Source organism: Sorex fumeus, unplaced genomic scaffold, assembly GCF_029834395.1.
Source record: "Sorex fumeus unplaced genomic scaffold, SorFum_2.1 ptg000024l, whole genome shotgun sequence".
NCBI classification, from domain to species: domain Eukaryota; kingdom Metazoa; phylum Chordata; class Mammalia; order Eulipotyphla; family Soricidae; genus Sorex; species Sorex fumeus.
Window position 1 is genome coordinate 55940512 of NW_026606081.1, and position 16025 is coordinate 55956536.

The 16025-nt window shown below is 53.4% G+C and overlaps 1 protein-coding gene across 1 annotated transcript; it reads right to left on the bottom strand.

Moving 5' to 3' along the window:
- Positions 1–3539: 3539 nt before the first annotated feature.
- WHAMM (WASP homolog associated with actin, golgi membranes and microtubules) lies at positions 3540–15881 on the bottom strand. The gene is made up of 10 exons (XM_056114231.1): positions 15320–15881; positions 12886–13059; positions 11291–11441; positions 10710–10879; positions 8548–8713; positions 7566–7756; positions 5533–5619; positions 5266–5361; positions 4457–4838; positions 3540–3926 (listed from the first exon to the last, which is right to left on the bottom strand). The coding sequence occupies exons 1-10, from the start codon at positions 15863–15865 to the stop codon at positions 3673–3675; spliced, it is 2217 nt and encodes a 738-aa protein (XP_055970206.1). The 5' UTR covers positions 15866–15881; the 3' UTR covers positions 3540–3672.
- Between the last annotated feature and the right edge of the window lie 144 nt (positions 15882–16025).

Here is a 16025-nt window from a genome sequence, read left to right on the forward strand (position 1 = left end):
TCATTTCAGTAACTTTACAAAGTTTTAATTTATGTTCTTCAGTAAGTTTTCTACACAGGTAATTTTATCATTATTTTTGCTGAAACAAAACAGTTTTAATTAAACTTACTTAGAAGTGAAGGGAGAGAAAGGGAGAATACAGGTTTCTCTGGAATGAAAAAAGGCAAGCAAAAAAAAAAAAAACTGAGACAAGCCAGCGAGATCCGTGTTCTAGGAAGAAAGTGGACTTGCGGACCAAGCCACTACCTGGCATTTTTAGAAACAAGCTTTCTCTATTGTCTTCCAACTGCTGCTTGTTGAAGTGAAGGCACACTGCTTTGGAAAGTGAGATAAGGGCCAGAGCCATGGTACAGAGGGAAGGGCGTTTGCCCTGCACAGGTTCAATCCGCGGCATCCCATATGGTCGGTCCCCCAAGCACCGCCAGGGGTAACTCCTGAGCACAGAGCCAGGAGTAAACCCTGAGCATCACTGGGTGTGACCCAAAAAGCAAAATAAATAAAAATGAGATAAAGGGACTGGGGAAAGTGCTCCAGAGTCTGGGGCACACACATTGCCTTGTGAGAGCCCCCGATTCCATCCCCAGCACTGCATGGTCCCTTGAGCCCCACCGAGAGCAACCTCTGGGCACAGAAGCAGGAATAACCCTGAGCACTACCATGGTCCTACCTTCCAAGCCACCATAAAAAAAAACTATGAAAATGGAAATGAAGTCCATTTTCTGCTTTGAAATATTATAAAGGTAAAGGCCCTCCCGTTGTTCATCGATTTGCTCAAGGGGCCCAGTAACGTCTCCATTGGAGACTTTGTTGTTACTGTGTTTGGCATATCGAATACGTCACGGGGAGCTTGCCAGGCTCTGCCGTGCGGGCAAGATACTCTCGGTAGCTTTCCGGGCTCTCCGAGAGGGGCGGAGGAATCGAACTCGGGTCGGCCATGTTGGCTGCGTGCAAGGCAAACGCCCTACCGCTGTGCTATCGCTCCAGCCCGGAAATATTATATGAAATATTATAGTTGTGTCAAATGTAGAAGCTGAAAGGTCCCCACCAACAGTGACCATCCCTCTGCCCAAGGTAAAGCCCACAGTTGACATCACCCCTGGGTATTGTCCCTGAATTGTGTCCAGAACGTGTGGGGCACGTTCCACTCCACACTGGATCTGGAACTTCACCCTTTGGCAGCAACTCACAGTGCTCAAGTGAACCCTGCCCACTTGGGCGTTGACTCCCACATCCCTCCAGGGAGGCAGTAGGCGCACGCCCCCGCATGCTGAAATCTGCTCCTCGTTGTTAGGGTTGTTCATTCTCCTGCCTTTTGAGCGAGTGCTGTGGGTGCTGTGAGGTAGGGATGTTTTACCCGTGGGTTCCAGTGAGCCAGCCACACTTTCTCCTCACCAGCACTTTCCTGCTGTTAAAAACCAGGAGCGGGAATTGGGCCTTTCTGTCTTCTTGGTGAGGAGGACTAAAAGTATAAGTGACTCTTAATGGACGATATCCTTAATATTTAAATTTATACAGCAAGTCATAAATTTATAGAGAAAGTCTTTCTAGTTTGCTGAGTTTCATCAGAAATGGATGTTGAGTCTTCCCTCTTGCGCATTCCCTATCTCTAAAGGGTGAGGTGGTTTTTCTCCATAACCACAAAGTAAATCATTTCAATTTGCTGACGTTAAACCAACTCTGCGTTTGCAGAACTGATTCGTTCATGACACCCTGTTTTGAATATCAACCTTCATCTTGTGTTACCAGAGGGTGGCTCGCAGTACGTGTTTTGTCGTGTTCCTACCTATGTTTGGGGTTTTTCTACAAGATTCATGTGCTCTCTATAAAATAAGAGCTTTAAAATGAGGGCTGGAGCGATAGTACAGCGGGTAGGGCGTTCGCCTTCCAAGCGGCCAACGTGGCCGACCCGAGTTCGATTCCTCCGCCCCTCTCGGAGAGCCCGGCAAGCTACCGAGAGTATTCGATATGCCAGACACAGTAACAACAAAGTCTCCAATGGAGACGTTACTGGGCCCGCTTGAGCAAATCGACGATCAACGGGAGGGCCTTTACCTTTACCTTACCTAAAATGAGAAAAGCACTCTGCATCAGGCTTGTTTTTATGACTTTGTAGTATCTGAGACACGGAGACAGTTGCAGCTGTCCAGAAGCAGAGACCAACTTCTCAGAGATTTTCTCTGCTATTGTATCCCACGGCTCCTTCCTATTCTGTGAATTTCAGGAAGTTTGAATTTTGCTAATGATTTCTCTTCTGACTGTCAAATGTGTCTGTGTGGAGGGTAAGATTCCTTTTCCTTATGCACCATGTGTCTGTACTTTGCTTTTCCATTCTGGTTAGCTTTTCCAGAATTAGTCCGTTGGTCTTGTCAAAGAACCAGTTCTGTAACTTGCAACTTAAATGATAACACTGCTGTTTCATGTTTCTCTGCCTCCTTGTAACCCCTTCCCTTCCTATTATGTAATGGAAACATCCACTGTTTCTCACTGGAGGGCCTTTCTCAGGGCATGGCAGTTCTCAGAGGTAGCAACTCTCAGGGGTAGGTAAGTTTGTTTCAGATATGACTTTTTTAACCAGAGAAATTGTTTACTATCTTATTTTCAAATTTCCAGAGCTGTTTGTTAGAAATGTTGGCAGTTGCCGTGAATGATTTTGCAGCCCATTGCCAGAGCAGGTATGGCCTGTCTACACTTTCTGTAATTCAGAGTTCGTGGAAGTTTCCTCGGGACTCATCAGTTGTTAATTAGAGTAAAATCCTAGGGAAAATGGAGCAGAAAACAATCTCTAAAGGAAAGTTAGTCCATAGATGTTAATTTGACCTTACATGTTTCATTAATGACAAGTGATGTTTATTCTCACTGCTGTTTGTCTTGTGTTTCTGTTTGACGTCCCTTGTGTCTGTCAGATGATCTTATATTTGAGAGAAATATAATTTCCATCGAAGACTTACAAACCTTGGTCGAATGTTCCCTGCCTTTATGTAACAGTTACGGAGAAATAGTTTGGTGAGATGCCTGTTTTTAAATCCATGAAAATCTCCTAGAAGCCCTTCGTGAACCAGGTAGATTTTTTTGCTGCTCTGCAGGACAGGTTGCAACCCAAGGCGGAGACCCCCCATCCTTGGCAGCCCACCAGACTTAGAACCCTGTACTACCACTGGCCGCCAGATTCCCAGACTCTCTTCTCTTGGGGGTGTTGAAAGGGTCTGGGGCTCACCCACGTACCAGGTGCATGGGAGGCATCGCGCCAGCCAAGAAGCACTGTCCTGCCCCACGGCTGGCTGCGGCGACCGTCCTACCCTCAACTTGGAGACACCGAATAGCTCAGACATCCCTGTGCTGTGACACCTCACCTCTCACCCCGCTGGCCCGTCTGGCCCATGAACGTGCGTGAATCGACCCTTGTTTGAATCCATCCAGGTTCCCACGACTCAGGTCATACTCAGTTGGGGGTGGGGACGTGACTCTTGCAGGGGGTCCCCGGCCCCGCCTGCCGCACCTGCAGGAAGGGAAGGTAGGCCACTGTGTTGTGTCATCAGAGGCGCCTGTGTGCTTCCGTCCTTTATTGAGGCTCGTCGCTGTGGGCCGGGCCCTGATTGTGCCGGGTCACCAGGGCTGTGGGCTGGGTTGCAGCCGTGCCCACTCCGGCACCCCGCCTTTGGCGCCCCCCTGGCCTCAGCGCTCCCACTCGCCCGTGGCCTGCTCCTCGTCCTCCTCTGAGTCCGCCGATGCCTTCTTGATGCGCCGCAGGGCCGCCCGGATGCTGCTCTCCAGGTCGCTGGCGCCGGGCGCGCCGAGGCTCGGGGCCCGCTCCGGGGCCACTCTCCGCAGCCTCACCCCGCGCCGGATGGCGGCCAGAATGTCCTCCCCGACGGCAGCGCGGGGGGCGCGGTCCTGCCGCAGGGAGGCCAGCACCGTGTCCATGGAGCCTGGCGGGGACAGACAGGGGCGCTAGCACCACAGCCACCCTCCACCCGTGCCCAGGCCTCGGCGGGAGGGACAAGTCAGCTCAAGTCTGACCCTGGATCCCTAGCGCCCCCCATCACCACCAGTCACTTGACGTTGGCGCCCACGGGTCAGTTACCGGTGGTGTCGGAGCGCAGGTGTCAGTCACGTGGTGTCAGTTCCCAAGTGTCAGTCACACCGTGTGTCAGTTCCCTCAAGGTAGTCATCTGCATGAGGGGTATTCTCTTTCCCTCCCCGCTACAATGTATCCGTCACATGGGACATTTGGTCATGTGGCATAGTGGTGCCCCTGCGCCGGTTCTGTGCCAGGTTTCCCCTTTGTACCAGTCACATGGTGCATTCGTCACAGGATACACTATTTCCTATGTGCCACTGACGCACCAGGAAGTGCCCCCCAAGCAGCGATCACATGGTATGGTCATGTGACCTGCCGCTACCCTTGCATCACCCCTCTTGGCCCTTCTGCCCAGGAGTAGGGACACCCCAGGGTTACCTGGGCCTCCGGACCCAGCCCGAGGCACAGCGAGGGGCTGGGCAGGTGACTCGCACACCAGGGGTCGCGGGCGGTCGTTGTTCCCCAAGGCCTGGAAGTGCAGACTCAACGACCCAGCAGCCAGGGGTGGGCAGGGTGGTGCGGGCGGAGGAGGTGGTAGAGGAGGTGGGGGCGGTGGGGGAGGTGGGGCTGGCGGGGGTGGCGAGTCCCGTGGCAGTGACACCTTGTCACTGGGTATGAACTCTGTTTGGTCACTGAAAGGCACAGGCGCTGGGGCAGGGACAGTTTCCAAAGAGCCTCGGAGCTCCGAGCTTGGCACTTCTGGGTCCCGAGAGGGAGAAGCCGGGGGCGGCGTCTTTGGTGTCAGCGGACGTGTATGTCTCTGAAAGCAGAAAACTGTCGTTAGAACGGTTGTTGCCAGGGCCAGGTGTAGCGCTGAGCACATACTCTGCTTGGCAAGGCCACTGGGTGGAACCAAGAACCAGCTTGCCACACGGGTGGGCTAGAGGCTAGCAAGAACCTCAGCAGCAGCACCTGGGCATGACCACACAGAGCCACCGCCACGGGGCTGTCCTCAAATTGATTTTGTTTTGGGCCACACTCTGTATGCTCAGGTCTTCCTCCTGGCCCTGTGCTCAGGGTCCCTCCTGGTGGGATAGGGGGACCATACGGGGTATTGGGGATCAAACCCAGCTTTGGTGTGTGCCAGGTCCACGCCCTCCCCACTGTGCCGTCTCTCCATGCAGCAGCTGGCACTTTCCCCAGGACTGTTCTTGCCAGACACTGCCAGAATCATGCCCTGCTCTCACCTCCTTAAATGCTCTCAGCCGCTGTAGTGTTTTTCGCCGCTCTTGGTCTATCCATTCTTTTCTCCTTTTCTCCTCCTCTTTTATCTTGTCCCTTTTCTAAATCACAGCAAACATACTGGTAAGTTTCCCAGAGCCCTGAGGGAGAAAAAGGGCCTTACCCAGTATCATCACCTGCCCTGCATGCTCCCTTCAGGGTCTGTTCCCCACTGCAAATATCCCCAGATAGGTGTGACTGCCCTGGCAGGCTGGTGCTGTGCCCACACTCACCATCTGAGCTCCGTGGTGCTGGTGCAGACGCCTTGTGCTCTCTGTGGCCTGCTGCAGCCTGACTCGGTGGTTTTCAATGCACTGATCCTGAGGGAAGAAGCAGGTTGCCCGTTGGTTTTGGAGAGGACCCTGTGGCCTCACCCAGGAAGGAGAAGGGGACCCTGCTTAGGGGCTGCCAGTCTTGTCCCTGCCATGGCTGGGGCACCGTTTCCCCTCCCTGGTCCCCATGGTTGAAGCTGTTGGGATTCATGCTTGGGGGCAGGAAAAGGCCAGTGTTTCAGCTGATGCAGGTAGGCAGCCCCCAGCACCATCGGTGGTGAGATGTACCATAAGGCTGTTTCTATGGGGATTCTTGAACACTTTCCCCCATGATGCTGTAAATAATAGACGCTTCCAGGGTAGAAAAACAGTACAGGAGGTAAGGTGGCCCCCAGTTTGAATCCCCATCACCAAATATAGTTCCTGAGTACCCAGGAGTCACTCCTGAGCATAGAGGCAGGAATAGTGCCATAATACTCCCGGGCATGGCTCAAATTCCATCAAGTTACGTTTCTAAATATGTCTATATAAATATACTTATGAAACCCTAAAGTTACAATTGGAAACTTTACTTCAGGGTCTGAGGATATAATTCAGAGATGGAGCACATACTTTACAGGTATAAAGCTCTGGGTTCAATCCCTGGTACCCAAACACACACATTAAAAAAAATAGCTCTTGGGCCGGAGTGAGAGGCATTTGCCTTTTATGGAGTGACCTGGGTTCAATCGCCAGTATCCCATATGGTTCCCCAAGTACTGCCAGGAGGAGTTCCTGTGCGCAGAGCCAGGAGTAGCCCCTGAGCATCGCCGGGTGTCACCCAAAAAGCCAAAATTTAAAAAATGAAAAGAAAGCCCTCTCATTTCACGCGTGCATAACCACTCTTAGTAAGCCACCTCTGCGTGGCTTTGGAGTTTGCTGTTTGTATTAGTGTGAGACTAAAACTGCCCAGGGCCACAATTTGAGCTCTAACCTTAGTCTTGGAATTTTTCAAAGTTAGGGGGAAAAAGTAATCATGTGGGAGAGACAGTACAGCGGATTTGCATGCAACAAACCAAGGTTTGATCCCTCGCACTGCCTATACTCCCTGAGACCAGGAGTAATCTCTGAGCACAGAGTCAGCCCTGAGTAACACCAGGTTTGGGCCAAACTTGCCCCATCACCAAATATAAGAACTGAAATTAGTTGAATACTATCTCTGATATTGTTACGAACAATAGTTCGCGATAAAATCATTTTATAGTTGATTACTACAAGTTTCTAACTACTGTGATTTCAAAACTGCCAGTAAAGAGTCCAGAGACATATTTCCAAAGGTCGGGCTTATGATTTCCATGCAATAGACCAGAATTTGATTTGATTCCCCAGTCCTGCATGGTCCTCCAAGCACAAAACCAAGTGTAGTCTTTGAGCACTGTTCAGTATGACCCAAAACCAAAAACAGAACAGGGTATGTCCAAAGCATTTAACAAATGGTTGATCAGTGAAGGGAAGTACAGAGATGATGTTAAATGCTTAGAACCCAAAAGAATTATTGTGGAGGGTTTCCCAAGCAGTGCTTTGGAGGTGCAAGAACCCAGGCTGGCAGCTCAAGGAGAGGGTCTGAGTATGGGCCGATCGGCGCCCCCAGTATCAGGGTGATCCTGGCCACCCCAGCCAAGCCTGTGGCCTTCACAGCCACACCCGGCAATGCTGGAGGGACCACAAGGTGCCTCAGCTCAGATGGGTCAGCTGCATGAAAGCACACACTTTAACCCCAGAATCTCCCTCCAGCCCCCCAAAGTTATCATCTTATTTGTGTTCAAATAAGAACACGGGCTTCCCCAGATGGGAAAAAGCCCAGAAAAAGCCCAGAAAAGAAAAAAGTGAAAGACTTTGTAGCCTCTGTAGCATTGTAGCCACAGATGAACACAGAAGTACGTGAGCACTGCAGAAGGTGTCCACCCCATGGAGCAGGGCCATGCTGGCGCCCTGGAGAGGCCACGGGCACCAACCTTCCTATTCCTGAGCTGGGCTCTCCGGGCGCAGATGCTACCTCGGCGACTCTCCAGCTGCCGGCAACGGTGGCTCAGCGCTTTCAGCTCCCCACTGTGGCCCTCATCCTGCAGTCCTGCCGCGCCATCCAAGACCCTCAGCTCTTCGGGACTCTCGCAGGGGTCGTAGTAGATGACCTCCTCCTGCTTATCTGCAGACAGGACACTCATGTAAGTCAGCTTCAGCATAGAGAGTAACGCGGGGGGCCAGAAACCAGAATCACAGTAGCATGGTCTCTTTTTAAAAAATATGCACTAAGGGGCCAGAAAAATGGGACAACGGGTAGGGCACATGCTTTGCACGTGACTGACCCAGGTTCGATCCTCAACACATTGTTTAATCTCTGAGCACTGTCCAGGGTGGTTGGAAAAAATGGTGGTCTCCCTCTGCTGAATAAACACAGTCCTGAATAAACTAGAACCTCAGGTTCATCCAGAGAATAGAATACTCTGGAGTCACTATGTGTTTGGGTGTTTTTATTCCTGAGGTTGAAAAGCGCCTGTTACATCTTAAAGTGAACGTGGTGATGGTGAGAGACAGCAGCACAGCAGGAAGTACCCAGTAGCCAGCAGGTCAGTCAGGAATGGTGGCGAGAGGCTGCCATTGGGCCCCCCTGTCTGACCCCTCCTTAAACAGGGACTGTGTTAGCTCAGTAACAAAGGTACTGAAGCAAAACCTTACTTAGGGAGTTTCAGTATAGGGTTTACACCAGCATTTCTCAACTTTACTCTGACCGTGGACCCCTGCGTGTGGTCCCTTGTCTTACCTGTGAATCCCCTAGTTTAGGGCCCCCATTGTTTTGATTTTTACCTGTGACCCTCATGGAATATCGTAGGGGCCCCTGGGGGGGGACATTTGGCTCCTGACATTATTGAGAAGCTGGTTTTACTAGCAATTAAGTGCTATTCCCCTAATCACTTTACTATATTTAATAAGTCTTACCTTTCATGTATCTTCTAATAGAGTCCAGCTGTGTAATAAGCAGCATTTCTTCATATTTTAATATCTCGAACTTAACCTCGTATAATTCTAATTGAGCTTCGTAATACTTTAGCTCTAATTCATCTACAACATCCTTATTTTCTTCTTGCTCTGGAAGACCTTCCATCTTGTTTTCATTGGGGAAAAGAAAGGTTAAAATAATTCAGTATGAAAAAGTAAATTTTAGGGAACAGAGAGAAAATACAGGGGTTAAGGTGTATGCCTTGGACATGGCAGTCCCGGGTTCAGTTCTTGGCACCATACATGGTCCCCTGAACATCACAAAAGTGATCCCTGAGTACCAAGCCAGAAGTACACCCTGAGCACTGCCTGATGTGGCAACAAAATAACACAGCAAATATTAGAAGCCTTTGAGCTATTTTCCTTACTTGGTACCAACTAGTTTTTAAAAACAGAGGTGAGACACCTTTCTACTTTGTTTAGTTGAAACAAATTTGGGATTGGGATTATTCCTGGCTCTGTGCTCAGGGATCAATCACGAAAGGCTTGGTGCTAATCGTGGTACTAGGGATGGAACCTAGGTCAGCCAAGGCGTCACCCCCATACAATCTCTCTGGCCCCTGACCCAAAAATAGTTTATTCAACTCTTGTTACAAATAGTAACTCTTATCATGAAACATGAAACAGTTACATTCTAGGAAAAAGGAAAGCAATCAGTTATATTCAACTTTTAAAAAAATCGGACCTCTAGGCTGGAGAGAGAGCACAGAGGGGAAGATCCTTGCATGCGGCTGACCCAGGTCCCATCCCCTGCATCCCATATGGTCCCCTGAGCACCACCAGGAGTCAGCCCTGAGATCACCAGGAGTCAACCCTGAGCGTCTCCAGGTGTGGCCTCCAAACCAGAAAGAAAAATAAAACTTTGACACTGTGACACTGTGTGGTCCTTGAGCATCTCAGGGTGTGGACTGGGGACTCCGGCCCTGTGGGGCCACAGCCTCAGACCCTCCTATTGAACCACTGTTTGGAGCCCCAAGCCTCCTCAGAACCACACTCGCCCCACCCCCAACAAAATTATAACCTTGTGGGCTGAGAGTTGGCACAAGCCAACTGTAGTTGCCTGAAGCATCATGGGGTGCAAACCCCCCACCAGCACCATGCTGAGAATAGACCCTAAATTTAAGACATCATGAACCTAAGACGTTCTAAGGTGTTGAGACACTGGTTTTAAGTCTTGTTGCCTTGAGCTTAGTGTTCGTGGAGAGAAGTCCACATTATGTTCATGAACCTCATGGTATGTATTAAAAGACAACATGGGACTGACTGACCACTCAAGAAATACCAGCACACAGATGTGAAAACCGACATTTAAAACACGGTGAAAGCGGCCAGAGAGACAGCACAGGGGTCAGGGCACATAAAAATAAATAAAAATAAATAAAAAACACCGTGGGGGTGGGAGAGCTAGGACAGCAGCTAAGGAGCTGGCCTGGCATGTAGCCGACCCAGTACCATCCCGAGCACCCCATATGGTCCCCTGTACCTGAGTGCTGTCCTCCCGTTGTTTATCAATTTGCTCAAGCGGGCCCAGTTACATCTCCATTCTTTGACTTGTTGTTATTGTGTTTGGCATATTGAATACGTCACAGGGAGCTTGCCAGGCTTTGCTGTGCAGGTGAGATACTCTCGGTAGCTTGCAGGGCTCTCCGAGAGGGGTGGAGGAATCGAACCTGGCTCGGCCAGGCTGGCTGCACACAAGACAGACGCCCTACCATTGTGCTATGTGCTGAGGTAAGAGAAATCCCTGAGCATCACCAGGTGCAACACCCCCCACCCAAAAAAAGAAATCAAAGACAGGGAAGTTTTATGGCCTAGTTCTGTAATCTCTCAGTCCTTGTCTAGAAACTGTTGAAGTAGGAAGAAAATGAAAATCTGTAACATGTTCATGTCTAAGATTCAACTGTACGGGGGTGAGGGTGATATCAGGGTGAACTCCCTTCTCTGGGCTCAGGGGTCGCTCCTGGTGGTGCTCAATTGTGGCCGGCCGTGCCAGGCTTGGAGAGAACCAGGTCGGCTACACACACCGCAAGCACCATATCCCTGGACTATCTCTCAGGCCTGCAAGTGTGATTAGAGAACCAAGTCCCGTGTCTCTGTCTTACCTTTCCTCGAATTTCTGCCCTTCTGCGATGCGAGCACAGCTCCTTGGCCCTGAGGAGCTGCAGGGTCTCCTGAGCCAACCTCAGCTGCAGGTTCTCTAAGCGGGGCATGGCGGTGGCCCAGGCAGCCTGGCCGAATCTCTTCTTGTCTCTCTCCATCTGCTTCAGCATTCCTGGTGGACAGTCACTCGTCATTAGAAAGAGGAGCACTCACTCAAAACTAGCCTCAATAAAAAGGAAGTCATTTCATTTTAGTGCTTATAAAATTTCTACCACAAAAATACATATATTTTTAGTGTAAATTTTCTTTTTCTTTTTTTTTTTTTTGCTTTTTATTGCTCCTGGCGGTGCTCGGGGGACCATATGGGATGCTGGGAATGGAACCTGTGTTGGCCATGTTGGCTGCGTGCAAGGCAAACGCCCTACCCGCTGTGCTATTGCTCCAGCCCCTAGTGTAAATTTTCACAAACTTACACCAAATTCATGCAGCCAACCCAGGTAGATGCTCTGAACCCGCCAAAAGTGTGTGTGTGTGTGTGTGTGTGTGTGTGTGTGTGTGTGTGTGTGTCCTTTTAGATGCTTACCTGCTAGAGCGTTTACTGTTTCTGTGAAATAATCCACTGTGATGTCCTGGATGGAGGCAACAGCCTCATGGGCCCGCTGGGACCACTCCTGGGCTTCCTTCTGCAGGGCCCCCACCCTGCGGGGACCCAGCTCCTCCTCCTCCAGAGACTTCTGCAGGAAGAAGGGAAATGATGTGAGAGTCAGGAGGGGAAAGATCACAGAAGCTTATTCAGCAGCTCCTTTTCGAGGGGGCGAGAGATTACACCCGGTGATGCTCAGGGATTACTCCTGGCTCTGCACTCAGGAATCACTCCTGGCAGTGCTCAGAGAACCATATGGGGTGCCAGGGACCAAACTTGAGTCAGTCACATGAAAGGCTAGCGCCCTCTCCGCTGCCCTGTCCCTCCAGCCCTTCGGCAGTTCTTTTAATGAAGCTGGGAACTACCCAGAAGACTGGATCACTCTGGACATAAAGGAACCAAAGCATTGTGGACTACAGAGAGCTGAGGGCTGTCTCCACGTGGGGAGGGGGGGGCCCCGGGCTTCACTCCAATCACCCATGGGAGAAACTCCCACCCTAGGGCTGAGCAGAGTAGGATGAGCCCCCGCCACTGGGTATGGCCCCAAACCAAACATCCCAAACACAACACTTTCTTCAGACTGTGCTTCTCTCTGTCTGTGTGGCGTGACCCACAGTTGCTGAGATCTGTCGTTCAGCAGAGGGCCCAGGACCTACCATTGGTGTTGGTGGCCGGGTGTGGCAGGAGACTTTCAACACTGATTCTTCTTATTTTGTTTGTTTTGGCGCCACACCCAGCAGTGCCCAGGGCATACTCTGCACTTAGGAATCACTCCTGGCAGTGCTCAGGGGACCATGTGGGGTGCCGATCAGGCACTACAAGGCAAGCACCCTCCTCGCTGTCCTGTCTCTCCAGTCCCTCAACTGTGATTCTTCTCTGAGGGGAACAAGTAATTCGGCGAGCTTCAGAGACTGTGAAACTTGCACCTACGTGAGTATAATCTGGTCTCCTGGCCTCTGCCGCCCAGCATCTCACAGCACTGTGCCTCCCAGGAAGGGGGATGTGGGCAGGAAGTAAAGCGGAAATGTGCAGATCAGCGCCCTCCAGCCGCGAAGTCCTGCGGATCAGCTAGGGTGGGAGTGTGCTCCTGGGACAGGCATGGGCAAGGTGAGACTGCAGAGAGCAACAAGTCATGGCACCCAGGGGCGGCTCTGCCCCCTCGACTGCTGCCACTGGCTGTTCTGCAGCCCCAAGAAGCAAGGCACCGGCAGCTTCTGCCAAGTGGGAGGGACTGGACTGCACCCTAGACCATGCAACCACACATTTGATCTGGGTTCTAGGACATCAGCGTGGGCCTTCAGAGGTCAGAAATAAGTAAGTCAATAGGCCTCACATGGTTATAAAAAAATGGTTTTTCCAGAGGGTGTGCGACCTCATGGCCATGGAGATGACCCCAGGTAAAATGTCCTTCAGTGTTTTAAATAAACCTGGTAAACCTAAGGGGCCTCCAGAGTGCAATCGGGCTGAGTCCTAAGTGTGACCAAAGAGAGGACATGGGACAGTGTCTGGGCCAATAAAAATCAAAGAAGACATACCAAAATAGCAAGCTTACATGAAGTTGCAACCTCACGCATGTCTCTGAAGGGCTGCAGAAGGTTCTGGAAGAAGGCAGTGGCCGCAGTGATGAGTGCCTGGTAAGCGTCCTCTTCCTCCCTACAGAGCTTCATCAGGGCCACCATGGTGCTGGTCTGCTCATGTCGCTGCAAGACCTGGAAGACCGAGATGCGTGGAGCCCCGTGTGCACACGCCAGACACTCTGGACATGTGTGGCAGTGCCATCCCCCCAGCACTCCTGAGCACAGGACTGACCCCATACACACGGTAAGCACAGGACTGACTTTATATGTACGGTAGCATTGTCCCCCAGAACCCTGACCACAGGACTGACCCCAGACGCACAGCAGCACCATGCCCCTAGCACCCCGACTGCAGGACCAAGTGCAGGAAGCAGTATGGTTCCTCCAGCAGAGAGCAGTGCCCACGGAGCGCAAGAGCAGCTTGAGTGTTACTGGCTGCAGTGTGGGGCATGTTTTGCATCACTTGTTGGATGATACAGGTTTGGTGAGGCTGCACTCTGCCTTTTTTGGGGGATTCTTCCATTTACCCGGAGGCTGCCTCTCCCTAGCTCCCTGACATCCATTTGATTGTCCAGCTTTGGCCACAGAAAGGTCTTGGGTGAACATCTTTAACAAGTGGTCCAGGGCCAGAGAGATAGTACAGCTTGTAGGGCGTTTGCCTTGCACGTGGCCGACCCGGGTTTTATTCCTCCACCCCTCTCAGAGAGCCTGGCAAGCTACTGAGAGTATCTTGCCCGCACGGCAAGCTACCTGTGACGAATTCAGTATGCCAAAAACAGTAACAATAAGTCTCACGATTTGTTGTGAGACGTTACTGGTGCCCGCTCCATCAAATCGATGAACAATGGGAGGACAGTGCTACAGTGCTCCCACGCAACACCCAGGAAATCTGGGGAATCTCCTGTCATTCTCAGTGAGTCAGAGGGAGGCCAGAGGCCGCAGTGCCCTGTGGTGCGGGGGATCCCCCTGGGCAGCTGCACCTGAAAGTGTTTGAGGGACCATGTGGGAAAAGACTGAGCCCTGGCTGGGCGCATGCCAGGCATGTCATCTGACCACTGTGCCACCCTCTATGCCTGAGCCCTACTTTTTAAAAAATTTTTGGGCCACCCCCAGCTGTGCTCAGGGTTGATACCATACTGTACTCAGGACCACTTCTGGTGGGGCTCCAGAGATCCTATGTGGTGCTTGAACCAGGAGTCACTTGCCAGCTATCTCCTGGGCCCGAGGGGAATTTTTTAACTAAAACAATTAGGGGCCGGAGAGATAGTACAGTGGGTCAAGCATTTGCCTTGCATTTGGCCAACCCAGGTTCTGTCCCCTGCACCACACATGGTTGCTCACCAGGTTGATTCTTGAGCCTAGAAGCACCTGAGCACTTCTGGGTGTAGCCCCCAAACCAAAAACAAAATAACAAAGGAGAATGGTTACAAATGAGCACTGGCATGTCAGCCTGATACTGTCACTGTCCTCCCGTGATTTGCTGATGTCTCCATTGTGAGACTTGTTGTTACTGTGTTTGGCACTGGAGACGTTACTGTGTTTGGCATACCGAATATGTCATGGTAGCTTGCCAGGCTCCGCGTGCAGGCAAGATACTCTTCCCAGGCTCTCTGAGAGGGGCGGGGGAATCGAGCCAGGGGTCCGCCCAGCCGGTGGCGTGCAAGGCAAATGCCCTACCGCTGTGCTACCATTCCAGCCCGAGCCTGATACAAAAAGCAGAAAGATTCAAACTGGACAGGACAGGGGCTGGAGAGACAGTGCAGCAGGGAGGACCCTTGCGGTGCACGCTGCGGACCCAGATTCAATCCCCAGGACCCCATAAGGCTCCAGAGCTCTCCAGGGGTGATCCCTGAGGTCAGAGGCAAGACTAAGCCCTGAGGACAGCTGGTTGTGCCCCCAAAGAAGCAAGCAAGCAAACGGCTCCAGCTTCTACCGACGTCCCGCCACGCCCACAAGGGTTCGCCACGCCCACGAGGGTTCGCCACGCCCACGAGGGTTCTGCCACGCCCACGAGGGTTCGCCACGCCCACGAGGGTTCTGCCACGCCCACGAGGGTTCTGCCACGCCCACGAGGGTTCGCCACGCCCGCGAGGGTTCTGCCACGCCCGCGAGGGTTCTGCCACGCCCACGAGGGTTCGCCACGCCCGCGAGGGTTCGCCACGCCCACAAGGGTTCTGCCACGCCCACGAAGGTTCGCCACGCCCACGAGGGTTCGCCACGCCCACGAGGGTTCGCCACGCCCCAGGGACTAGACACGCCCAAGGCCCCGGCACACCCCAAGGTCTACCCACGCCCCTACCGGTCAGTCACCCCTCCGGGTTGGCCACGCCCCTCCAGGTTAGCCACCACCGGGCCCCACCGCGCCCCCGGGGGCCCGCCCGGAAGCCCTTACCTGGCGCAGGCGCGCGCCCGCCTCGTCCTTGCGCGCGCGCAGGGCGCGCTCCCGGAACTCTCGCGGGTCCTCGCAGTCGTCGGGCTCCCCGGGCGCGGGGAAGAGCGCGTCGCGCACGGCCGTCCCGCCGCAGCCGTCGGCGGCCTGGCCCAGGTAGCGCTCCAGCGCCACGCACGCCGCCTGCAGCGCCGCGTCGTCGGGCCCCGCGCGCGCCCACAGCCCGAGCGGCAGCCCCCAGCCGCCGCCGCCCGCGCCCAGCTCGGCCGGCAGCTCCGGGAAGCAGCGCCCCAGGGGCGGCCAGAGCGCCGTCAGCTGCTGGTGCGCGCCGCGCAGCGCTTGGGCCGAGAGCAGGCCAGCCCAGCTGCACGCGGCCCCCGCGCCGCCCCGCCGCCGCCGCGCCGCGCGGTCGTGGCAGGTCACGGCGAACCGGCGCTCGGCGCCGTTCCAGGCCACCAGGAACCGCAGCTGGTGCCGCCCGGACTCGGCGAAGAGCCCCTCGCGCACCGGCACCCAGCCCTCCAGGCTGTCGGGCTGCTCGTCCGCCATGGCCGAGCCCGCTGGCCCCGAGGCCGCCGTCCGGGCGAGCCCCGGCCCCGGCGGCTCCGGCCGTCTCCCGGCGGTCCGCGGCCCCGCCTCCGCCGCCGATTGGCTGCCTGCGGGGAGGGGGGAGCCGAGGTTCCCGGCCGGCGCTCACGATTGGCTGCGC